This window comes from Chrysochloris asiatica, unplaced genomic scaffold, assembly GCF_000296735.1.
Source record: "Chrysochloris asiatica unplaced genomic scaffold, ChrAsi1.0 scaffold00090, whole genome shotgun sequence".
NCBI lineage: Eukaryota > Metazoa > Chordata > Mammalia > Afrosoricida > Chrysochloridae > Chrysochloris > Chrysochloris asiatica.
Genome location: NW_006408608.1, coordinates 469,167 through 481,980, shown reverse-complemented (window position 1 = coordinate 481,980; position 12,814 = coordinate 469,167). Strand labels below are relative to the sequence as shown.

Here is a 12,814-nt window from a genome sequence, read left to right as displayed (position 1 = left end):
CTTTCTGAAGGCAATGTTGGAGGCTCTAAACATGCCAGGGTTCAGTACCTGTTCCTTCATAGAGAGACTGTCAAGGTTCCATCGAGTCTGGGACAAGGACTCCTGAGTTCCATGACAGAACTGAGCTGGGACATGTGGCTCAGTGAAAACCAGAGGGGACCATTAGTGACAGATCTGAGTATGATTCTGGACTCTGTCTCTTCTGGGGGCAAGAGCTTTCTGAGCCTTCATTTTTACTTTATTTTTTGAAACTTTTTATTGTGCATGAAGTGAAGGCTTACAGAGCAGATGATCAGTTTTACATTCAACAAACCATCCACTTCACTTCTTCTCAGTGATTGCAGTCCTCTCAGTGTAACGTCAACGATCCCACAACCTCGCGGTGTTTCTTGTTTCCCTGAGGTAAATGCTGCCCTTTAGATTTGAAATGGCTGACCATTGTAGGGTATATGTGTACCTCACTAGTGTTGCCCGCCCCGCAACAGACCTACCTATTGCTTGGCTGAAAACTGAGCCACAAGGGTGAGTTCCGTTCCTGATCTAAAGAGTGACTAAGAGCTATAGTCTCTGGCTTCCACTGGTCTATCTGACCTGTAAGCCTGGTCTTTACGACTTTGGTTTTGTTCCACATTTTCTTCCACTCTATCCAGGACCTTTTATTGTGATCCCTCTTGGAGCAGTTGGTTCTGGTCTCAGGATCATGGAGATTTGTGCTCACGTGATCCATTAGTCCACTGGACTAATGGTTTCCAAGCGTCTTCAATTTTCATCACTCTTCTTTCCTCCAGAGACAGACCAATAGTTGCACCTTAGAGGGCCACTCACATGCTTTTAAAGACCCTAGTTGCTGAGATGTAGAACTTGGTAATTGTGGACTATGTTATGCCTTATGCATAAGAACTCTTCATAACTTTGCTCCCTGTTGTTGTTAAGTACCAATGAGTCAGTTCTGACTCACAGCGACCCTGTATAGGGTTTTCGAGGAGCAGCTGGTGGGCTTGAACCACTGACCATGCAGTCCAGTGCATTAACCCACAGCACCACACCAAGACTCTTTGCTCCCTGTATTTTGAGCATTAAAATATCTGAAACAAGGGACCTAAAACAGCTACCATGTTTGTGAGGAAACAAGAGAATTTGTGTAACATACAGCACCAGGCCCAGCACACTGAAGGTGTCAGTATCAGTGGTTCCGATCGTTGCTGTGCATCACAACAGACAGTAACCCATAGTTGGGCCTGTATATGGTAGCATTCTACCATCAACTTACCTTATTATTGGGTAATTATCAAATGAGGACCCAACATCCTGTAACTGGTGGCTCAGCAGTTTCATTAGTTAATGAGCCAGGTAGTAGGTTGGAGGAAGACCAGTTGGCCTCGTCACTCTCATGAATGATTTTACTCAAGACTGAGAACTAAAGGGCAGAAGGGATTAAGTAACTTACAGGTCTCGATACTGGTCAAAGGCATTGTTGGCTTCCACCTCCAGCTTTCTCAGCCGAGCAGATGGCATGGCTCCATCTTCCAATGGCGGGTCGTACTTGTTACTCCACGGTGACCTGGAGGGAAGGGGAGACATGGAGGTACCACAAATTATTCCAGGGAGACAAGGCTGGGAACAATGAGTGTCAGCCCTAGCTATGTAAAACTTCAGAAGCGAAGTCACTATCTACAGCTAAGGTTTTCAGAAGCAAGTGTTTTCGGTATAAACCCCAGGTTCCAGCTCTCACAAGCAGTATACTTTTGGCAAGTGGCTTGACTTCTGAATCTCATTTTCCTCAAGTGTTATATTTGCCAACCATAGGGATGGTGGTGAGTGGGCAAAGGAGAAAAGTGTACCAAGGGCCTAGAACACAGCTTGACGTATCATAAATGTTCAACAAGTGTTAGTTCTTATGCTTTTCCTAATTTCCTTTTGTTTTCACACTGTACTGATAAACAGGCACACCTCTTCCCAAGCTGCTGAAGCTCCAGATAAAACGTTCACTCCAAGGACCTTCTTACACAAGTTAAGTACACTAAGGAGAGAGCTGTCAGTCACTGGTAGTAGGCAAGAGACTCAGCTCCTCCAGAAGACACTGATTACATTAGAGAACCTGGGCACCAAGTTCTCCACATGCACAGAGGGCAGCTTTCCCAACATCCTGGGCTGTGCACACATATAAAGGCTAAGTAATGAGAACCAGCCTCTCTTTTTCTAGTCCAAAGACTTGTTGCGTTTTTAAAAATGCATTTTGCCACATCGGGAAAGCATTTAATCACAGAGAAAGAACTAGAAAGGGGGTTATAAAGGAAAGATCGACTTGTCAGTTCTTGCAGGTGGGGTTCAGAGAGGGATGGATGTTTAGAGAACAAAAAGGAATTCAAAGGGTGCAAGAGGAATGAAAAGTAGGAGGAGCAGAAAATATGGCATTTGGGAAAAGTCCTTTACGCTCTTGGGCATAAAAATCTCAATGTTTCCACCGTAAGAAACCCAAATGGCCTTTTCCACTCCCCTGCTGACAATAAACCTTCACATCATTGAGGTCTCAGATGAAACATTAAATTTTAGGCTGATGTTAAAGAGAAAAAGACAGGGGGGTAAAAACAAGGTAAACCACCATCTCCTGAACCCTAGCTTTGATGAGTCCTGTGCACAAACACCCTTCTTTCTTGGTAACGAATGCTCTACCAGGTAGCCACGTCAGCAAACCCTGGTGAAACCTGAGGAAGCTGGACGTCTATTGTGTAGCATGCAGACAGAGAAGCTCGAGCTTTCTTGGTTCTGCTGCACCACACAAGGTATGTGGGGGAAGAGGCGCTGTGTTCAGTGTACCAACAGAGCCTTTGGGCAGCATTCTCCCTCCCACCCCAGTCTCAAAGCAGCAAGGACCTTTGGAAGCCATTGTTTCCATGCCAACCACTGCTCCCCACTTTACCAATACTACAGTGTTGGTAAAGCTACACGCCCCCCCCGCCCCCCCAGCCAGCTCCTGTAGTCACACTGCTGGATGCGCACACAGCACAGGAGAGTCTGTGAACAGCTTGACATACCATCTGGCTTTCAAGATGGTGTGAAGCCAAGGCTGGACACCCCTCCCTCACATGGAGAGGCCTCGTTCTTCCTGAGCACAGGCTGGTATGTCACTCCTTGTTCTTGTGAATGGTCTGTCTTGTTCTCTCCTCAACAATGGAAACCATACAAAATGGGAGCCCTGGCCACTGATTACTTGATGTGTGGCTGGTGTGACTGAGGGAGAAGCCGAGTTCTAAATTTTATTTATTTTTAATTTAGACAGTCAAGGCTCATACTGACATTCCAAGAAGGAATGGTCCTTTACTGCCTTGTTTTCACCGTATGTCCAGCACAGAGCACTCAACCACACACTCCAAAGTATAACACATTGGATGCATTCTCCTTCCCCCCCCACCCCCACCCCAAACAGAAGTAACCACTCCCTTCTCTCTGCCCCTTATTCCTATACAGATGTCACTCTTGCATCTTTAACATCCTTACTGTACGCTTAGGCTAGACCGCAAGTTCCTCGAGTGAAGAAAACCTGTTTGCCTTTCTGTCCCTAGCACCTAGCAGAGAGTCACCAAACCTACGGCCATCAGGGCAATTCTGATTCACAATGACCTGAGGCAGACAGCCTCACCTTTCTCCCATGCAGTGACTGGTGGGTTTGAACTGCCAACATTGAAGTTAGCCCCCCAGTTCCTACCCCGCAGTGTCCCCAGGGCTCCATGAGCAGAGTGTTAGTGCTCAGGAGATATTTGTTGACAGACGGAATCCTTACAGCACAGGACGGTGGATTGTAGGAATTCTGCTGCTGGTTCTCGAAACCAAGAGAGATGGAATCCTTTGTGCTTCCGCTGAGCAACACCTAAGCACTAAAGACATCTAACAAAACAATCACCAAACCTTCCAAAGGCCTCTCACCAGGTCTGGGAGACACTAAAGGCTGCTGTCACTACCATTATGTACTAAAAAGGCTTGGCACACCCACTCACCAGGGGAAGTGGAAAAGAATCAGCAAGAGGACTCTACCTCGCTCCCCTTCTCCCTCCATGCTCCCTTTGAGACCCCTCAAGGCACTCAAGAGGTCTGAAATTCGTTTCCATGGTTACACAACCATTGCCTCCCTGTGGGTCTGGAAGACCTGCCCTAACTGGCTCTCATTCACAGGCGACCTGAGTAGACATAAGAGCCCATCTCTCTTGCAGAGTCAGGGCCTGGAATTTCCAAGAAGCCTGTAACTCACATTTCTCCTGGCTCACAGACAACAGCATTTCAAGTTGTTAGTCCTGGAGCCGGGGTAATTGTAGCTGGGGGAAAAATCATAACATTACCCAGAATAGTCTTAGTAGAAGGGGCACTCAGAACACATTTAAGAGCTTCAATTGAGGCCATTTGAAAAAAGACAGATGGACAGGAACGCTTCGATTTCTAAAGCCAGGCCTTTCATTTCCCTCAGAGAATGTTTTTTGTTTCAGCTAACAGGTTTCAAACAGTGCTGCTGGCAACGGTCACACCATAAGGATCTTATTTAAGCCAACGATCAAACACAGTTAGGATGGAAATGTGTGCAGAAAATCAGAAGACCTTCAAGTTTTATATCAAGGGGAAAGGAAAGAAAAGCTCTCCGCCTTGACACCCCCAGGCCCCTCTGCTGTGCCTCAGGAATGTGAGTGGGAGCCGGCAGGCAGCCTGGCAGGGCGGCAGGTACCAGGTCCCTGGGGGAAGCCTGGCCCTGGCATAAATATGGAAATAGTCCGGTCTTTTCATAGGCTCTGAAGAACAGTTGCTTTACACCGCAAGCTGGAGATTTCACATAGAGAACGGATCATCTCTTCTGAAATGCCGCCTCTGTTTCCCAGCCTGGCGAGGGCATGGCTCCAGGGATTTGGTGCTCTCAGTGGTCCGCCACACACTGTACCACCCTCATCGCACTTCTCTTTCTATGGGCCCCACCAGCCACTTCCCATGAGGCTCTCAGTAAGGACAGAGTCTCATCTGCCTTGGCCCCAAGACTGACGTGGTGTCTGGCACAGCAGAACAAGCCCTCCAGGTTAACTGCACTTTGAATTAATCTCTGCCTTTCACTGTTCCCTTCGCCTCATCATAATCCTTTTGTTCAGGATGTTTTCACAAAGCAGAAGAGTCTCTTCTATTCAGGATGATTTGGATATTTTCTTCCTGGAGACTAAGGAAACTGGCCTGGCTTTGTCATTCCTACCTCCTAAGCCAAGACTCGCCTGGTAAAGCAGCAGCAAACAGAGCCAACTGTTCAATAAACATTTATTGAGCATCCTATGTGCCAGGCACTGCTAGGTGTGGATGTTATGCCAATGAAGGAGGCAAAACTCCCTACCATTGTGCAGGGAATTACAAGGGAGGGTGTAAGGGGGGGACGATAGACCAAAAATAAATAAATAAATAAATAGCGAAATAGCTCACATTTCTAATAGCAGTGTTATAGAAAATAATAAAGCAAGAAAGGGGTGGGGGCTGGTGGGTCAACAAAGGTCAAGGCACATGAGCCAAGATCTGAAGGGGAAGAGAGCCAGGCAGAGAGATTAGTAGACAAAGGCCCTGAGGTAGGAGCTTGCTGATCTAGGAGGGCAGAGCTGGTATGAAGTGAGCAAGGGAGGGAGGGAGGGATAGATGCAGAGTGTGCAATGCAGACCTTAACGGTGTAAGGTGCCTTTAGGAACTCCGAGCAAGTTGAGAAGGCAGGGGCGGGCCATGATCTCACAGGCCAGCTGCTGGATGAGAGTGCCCACATCCCAGAGGCACACGAGAGCTCAGTCAATGGCGCAGGTGGCTAGAGTGTCCATTTTTTACAATCAGAGGTCTATCTGTCCAGCCAGGAGCAGGTGGGCGCTAGAGTGCTGGCTTGTGTCCCGTAAACAAACATCTCTCAGAGCAATAATCTTCCGTGCATTTAAGAATTATCCAGGGTGACTGTTAAAATATGAGTTCCCAGGCTCTGCCCTGAGAGTCTACTTCTGAAGGTCTGGGGAGATGTACCTGGAACCTACATGTACTCATGTGGTGACTTGAAAACATTCGTGGGAAAATAGAATGAAAACATAGAAACTTTCTGAAGCCTATATATATATATATAATTTAATTATTAGTTTTTTGTGTGAATTGGGTGATAGTTTACATGGAAGAACATCAGCTTTACAATCATCCTGTCATATTTTATCTCATTGCAATAATTACAATCCCCTCCACTGCCATCATCATTCAACAGCATTTGCTTCCATTCACTCTGTTTTTTTTTTTTTTTTTTGGATGTACACTGAAGCACTCAGGAATATATAACCATTCAAACAACTAAAGGGCAAACCCTGCAATCCTGCCTCCCACCCCGACCCCGCCCCGGCCGCCAGCACACAGCCCCTCTCCCTCCCTCAGTCCAGAGTCCCCAGCTGCTCCATTTCTCCATGTCATCATCTCTGCCTCCATCTCAGGCATTGCTGCTTCTCAGGCTAGGGTCCTGCACTCTGCTCTTCTCCCTTGATGGTCCCAGGGTCCTCCACTCCTAGACTGCAAGATCAACCACTCCCCTCCTTTTGTTACAAAATGTCTACCTTTACATTTGCAACACTCACAATCAGTCCTGATAGCAATTAGTCACTAATGAACCACAGGAGTCTTATCCACATCTCCATTCATAAGCCACAGCTAGTCTAGACAAGCTGGAAACCACTCAGTGGAGATTCTACCTTCCTCTGGAACTAAGCTCCCTCTTGAAAGCCTGTAAGCCAGTCACTTTGTGCCTTTGTAGTCCCCTCATTTTTGGTAGCCAATGTCTAAGTTGCCAATCCCTGTCAACCCTGTGTACAGAGGGGGTGGGAATGATCCTTGCTGTAAAGATTCATTTCCTCTTTTAAGCTACTACATCCATAAGTATAGGTCAAGTTCATCGAACAGTAGCAGATTACACTTTTTTCCCCTCTTCATTCTTAATCTAGTTGAGTTCTCATCCTGCCGCCATTAAAGCTAGGTCGAATGGGCACCATCTGCAAGTATGTAAGCCCCCTCATATTTTAATGTAGATTACTAGGCCCCACCCCATTCAATAAAACCCTTGAAAGTAGGGCCCAGAATCTGTATTTCTAAAAACCCCTACTAGGATGTGTGACCACTGTTGCCGAGCTAAAGGTAACTACAACTCACTCAACTTTCCAAAGCCTCAGGTACTGAGGCAAAAAGAGCGTGATTCTAATGTCTCGGGGTTCTGCCAGGAGGCCCACTGTAACTGGGGAGCTCCATCCCCATAGTGGGGAGACCAGGCAGGGCCTGATGCACCAGCCCTAGCTGTAGTCATTCTGCAGAGGGATGTATGCCCTGATGGTAGAAGCCATGTGCAAACCAACCCAAAAGTTCCAAGTCATGCAGAAGAGCTGCCAGCAGGGTACTGGGCCCAGGTGCTTACTGAATTATGTGTGCCTCTGAGCCACCCTCCTCCCCCGATTTAAAAGAGTATCCATATCTACCAACTCCTACCCTTGCCCAGCTTTCTTCTTTTCTGTAATACTCAAATCAGAAACAAAAAAGTCCACAAGTTTTCCAGATGATTCAGATGAAGAAACAATGATATAGAGCAGTTTTCAACTACTGAAGTTTTGTGACTGATTGACTGGGGGACTGCCCTATGCTGGGGAGCGTTGGTCTAGTAGCATCCCTGGACCCTACCTAATGGAGGCTGCACCATCCCCTCCCCAGTCTTGACAATCAAAAATGTTCCCAGGCATTGCCAAATGTCTCTGGGGAGTGTGGGAGGGAGGCCTCAGACTGCTCCCAATTAAGAAACACTGTTTAAGTTAGAAACTCTAGGGTAGAAGAGAAGCACCAAGCTGAGAGTAAAGAGGTGTGAGTTACAGTTCTGGCTCTGAAGACACATTAAAAAACCCTAAACAAACAGTGACCACTGAGTCTACTCTAACATGTGTCAGAGTAGAACCGAGTTCCATAGGATTCTCAAAGATTGGCTTTTTGGAAGCAGAATGCCAGGTCTTTCTTCAAGATGACTCTGTGAATTCAAGCGACCAACCTTCTGGTTAGCAGCTGAACATATTAACCATTTCTATCTGCATCCTGTAGGCAGTCAATTTCATCCTGCAGCTTTCCTGGCTGTAAACATGGGTGAGATGGAGTAGACTGGGGTGGTCTAGACCCTTCAGGAGATACCCTGAGGTAGGTGGGCAGTCCTCTGGAAACATTTCCCCAATTCTGCTTGTGTTTTGGGCGATGGGTTGGATATTCACAAAAACTTTGAAAAATAAGCTCTGCAGGGTCACAAAATGGAAGAGCTATGGAAACCATTATAACTAGATTTTCTCTGCGGTCTCATGCCTAGGGTTTAAAACTTCTCACACTAGGGTTTAAAACTTCAGCGTTAATCTCACTGCCCAGTTAGTGCCCTCCTAAACCATAAGTTCTCCTACTGCCAGGTTCTGGGTGTGGGTCTTGAGTAAGCCCAGCTGTCTACTTGGGAATTTGATTTCCTTGACCGTGAAAGGGTTTTTAAAAAGATCCCTGGCCTCAAGTGGCAAGTGACTCATAAGTCACCAGCAGCTGGGTGTGGTGAGCACAAGGTGTCCTGCTGTAGGCAAGGCATCTTGCACCCAACTCCATGGAAGGTGGGCCACTTTACCTATGGTGGTTTTAAAAATACAAGTTCCCAGTTTCTACCATGAGATTTTCTGAAGGTTCCCAACAACCAGAACACATCTAGGAGACAAAGCAATAGCCAGATGTTTGAAACACTCCCAAAACACATTGCACATTCAGCATTTTCCCAATATTCTTTATAAAAATTTTCAATCATACAGTTGTTAAGTGCGATCGAGTCGGCTCCACTCACAGGGACCTTGTATAGGGTTTCTGAGGCTGCAAATCTTTACACGAGCAGAAAGTCTCATCTTTCTCCCCAGGAGCGAATGGTGAGCTCAAATTGCCGACCCTGTGGTTAGCAGTCTAGTGCTTATTCTACAGCTCCACTGCACTCCCAAACATACAGTGGTGGTGGTGGGTCATGCAGTCGGTTCCGACTCATAACCCTGTACAGGGTTTCCGAGGCTGTAAATCTTTAACTTGCAGTTAACAGCCCAACTCATAACCTACTCCATTACCAGGATTCCTTAATTATACAGTAGAGTTGTGTACTGAAGAATTTTACAGCAAATACCACTGCCGAGATTTTAATCATGAACATTTTACTTAACTCTATCACACATTACATTAAGAAGTTTAAGAAATGCAAGTAACTTCACAGAATTAGAGACACGATATGGCAACCTTAAAGCTTAGTTGAATGGTTTCTTGTCTTGATCGACAGCAGCGACAGTATTTTAATTACGCTTTTATGCCTCCACCGCCTTGCAAGCCCTTGCCCCCACACTGTGATCTGCTGTGGGGGCAGGCAGTGCAGACCTTCTGTGTCCTGAAGAAACACGAAGTCAAGTCAACTTCCAAGAAGGCCCAGAAGCAACTGTGGGGAGGAAACTGACTGCTGTCTGAAGCACAGAGCTCGCTTTTCCAAGGTCTTGGGTTTGAGGAAATCTTCCCAGACGAGGTCCCAGAGAAAACATAGGTGTGCATGAAGGGGTTTCCACCTGAACCATCAGGACGGAAAGCTACAGGTGTTCTACCATTATCTCACCTGGAGGGGTGACCTGCTGGGACAATCCTGCTTTTAAAGCTCAAGTCTTAACCTGAAGAAAAACAGGAAGGGCCACTGTCTGCTCTTTCTGGTCCAAGTACCCTCCCCTCTCTTCATCTTCTGTCTAAGCCTTGGGCCAGGGAAGCAATACCCAAAGAACACTGATGAGAGCAAGAAAAGAATAATGTTGTAAAGATATTCCAACACCTGCTGTATTCCCACTCAAACAGACTGCTCTTCCTTCCCTGCATCACCAGACCTTTGAATTCAGGCACACAGGCTTTTCTAGGTAGAAGGAACAGAGGACAAGAAGCAGCAGGAGAGGTGGGAAGTCTAACACATCCCCTCTGGAATATTAATTTCTAGAAAACAGAGATTCTCTGCTCAGGCCAGGAAAGTAGGAGGGAAAAAAAGACACCACACAGGGAGAGAGGGAGAGATGAGAGCCTGCCTGGAAGACAACAAAGTCAAGGGAACAGTGTAATCTGTGTTGGCGAGTGAGTCCAAAATTACCCACACTGGTTACAGTAAAACGTCTGTCCATGTTCACGGTTGATGACAACACTGAGTGTGCACGTAAAATGATTCTCTCAAATAGATGAGTGACAGTGGATTATGTGGCAAATCATTTGCAAACCAGCCATGGCTCTGCCTATGAAATAACCCATGACAGACTTGGGTTTTGAAAAGTTTTTTCAAGATGGATACCGACACAACTCATGGAAGAGCATAAACAGAAGCGTTTGGACATCTGCAAACGCAATTTGGACTGATACTCGAAGGAAGGCCAAAGTTTCTTTAAAAAAAAAATCATTACTGGTGACAAGACATGGATTCATCACTACGAGCCTAAAATGGCTGAGTATGGAATGGAAGCATCCTCAATCACTAACCAAGAAAAAGTTCCAAAGTCAACCATCAGCTTGATGCTTACAGTTTTTTTGGATCCTCAGGGGCCAGTACTGGAACAGTACCAGGAAAAAGGCTCAACAATCAGCAGTGCTCCTTACAGTGAGATGCTCACTGATGAGCTGAAGCCTAAACTTTGGATTAAATGCAGTGGACTGCTCTCCAAGGGCACTGTGATCTTGCATGACAATGCACATCCACACACCTCTGCCCATACTGTTGATACTGCTAAAAACATCATTTTGAGGTGTTAAACATCCTCCCTATAGTCCTGATGTTGTTCCATCAGGCTTTCACCTGTTTGGTCCCCTGAAAGCAGCCCTTTGAGGACAAACATTCACCTCTACTGAAGAAGGGAAGACAGTGGTGCATTCCAAGACTCACAGCTTAGCCTCAAACAGTTTTTATTAAGACAATATGAAAGCTGTTGACAGATGAACAAAGTGTATTGAAAAGCAAAGAGATTGTATAAAAAAATGATGCGTCATTTCTAAAAGTTGATTAAAATAAATTCTACATCCAGACTCTCGTAACTACCTACCAGACCAATGTTGAGCATTTTTTATGCATCATCACAGCTACCATTTACTGAACACTTACTATACACCCAGCTTTACATCCCTTACGGCATTCAATGGGACAAGAATGGAAAGGAGCTTTGGAAGGTGAGGACTGTTCTCCTGGTCTCATGGCTAGGAGAGGTAGAAACTAGTCTAGTTCCAAAGCCTGTATTGTTTTCATTTGCTCCAACATTTATCAGACACCTACTATATGAGGGCTTAAAAAAGTTTGTGGAAGGGAGGGGGATGAAAGAACAAGGTAGATAAGGGAACACTGAGGTAGGCTTGCATGTGCTAAATGGGACAGAAGTAAATAGTGCTGTATACTCAACCTTGAACAACAGGGCTCTATGATACAGGGATTGAGGCATGGTCTGAATGGGTAAAAGAGGGGAAGTAATGTTAAGAGGCTTGACTGTCTTATGAATATTGATTTCCCTTGCCTACTACTGTAAAATAGACAGTTGAGTGAGATAAAAAGGAGTATCGGGAAACATGATTAATGAAAGCTTGTAAGCCCATCTTCAGCCTATAACTGACTGGAATTCCTAAAAGGGGTTCTAGAACTTGCCAAGTGAAATAGGCTTCCTGTGGAGTCTTGGTAGTGTATAGGACCTTACGTGGAATCCTGAGCCCCATCTAGAACATTCTAAGGTGGGACATTCCCACTGGAAAGGACGAGCAGACCAACCTGTAACAGCTAGAGGAACAGAAGATACTTCTTGAAAGAAAGAGCAGCAGGAAAAATCAAAATGAAAAACAAAAACAAAAACGGCAGCCTGATGGGCTACTACAAGAACAAGTAGGTTGTTTGCTGGGGAGCCATCGAGGCAAGCAATCAACTCCCTTCAGGACAAAACCCCCTCCAATACTGAAATTCAAAGGGATCACACAAGCAGGCATGTAAAGCTTGCTGGAGACCACATTGGTTTACTGGTGAGTGGAAGTGGGGGAAAGGCAGAAATGAAGATATAGCCTTAGTTTGACCATGTTCCATAAACCCTTGTTGACCTGGGAAAGAGAGAGGGACGAGGAAGGGCTGGTTGGTCTGAAGTATGGTGAGGCCTGGGGACACCTGACACTATGGAAAAGGGCATAGCCACAGAGGGCTAGAGCTCAGTGTGAAGCATCCAGCTGATAGGAAGTGAGGGGCGATGCACAAGAACGTCCAAATTTGCAGATAGTACCCATATGACCTAGCCTCAATGGCTTGATGATCACAACTTGACTGGAAGAAGATTTTAAAAATCTGATAAAGGAAACAAGTGTAAATTGCTACAATTTGATGAATTCGAGCTATACTTATGAATATACTAGCTCAAAACACCAACAGAGAGGGAAGGAGTCTTCATCCTATCCTCTCTGTATGCATGGTTGTTATGGATAGACAACTTAGACATTGGCTACCTAAAATGGGGGACTACAAAGGCACGAAGTGACTGTATAGTTTAAGAGCATGCAAGGGAAGGTAGAATTCCCACTGAATAGTTTTCATCTTGTCTAGACAGGTCTGGTGAAAGGAGATGGGGATAAGATGATTATAATTCAATAATAATTGTTACCATGACTAATTGCAACTGTCACAATTGTAAAGGTAGAAGTTTTGTAATATAAGGGGAGGAATAGTTACTCTTACATTCCAGAAACATAGGACCCTAGGACCATCAGGGGAGAAGAGCAGGAG

At 45.7% G+C, this 12,814-nt stretch overlaps 1 protein-coding gene across 3 annotated transcripts in view; it reads right to left on the bottom strand.

The window, feature by feature from the left end:
* The window catches only part of CAPZB (capping protein (actin filament) muscle Z-line, beta), a 182,873-nt gene that overhangs the window by 46,117 nt on the left and 123,942 nt on the right, over nucleotides 1–12,814 (bottom strand). For all 3 annotated transcript variants that reach the window (XM_006866320.1, XM_006866321.1, XM_006866322.1), the window contains exon 4: nucleotides 1,448–1,561. In XM_006866320.1, the coding sequence (XP_006866382.1) occupies nucleotides 1,448–1,561 (114 nt within the window). The remainder of the gene's footprint in view (nucleotides 1–1,447; nucleotides 1,562–12,814) is intronic.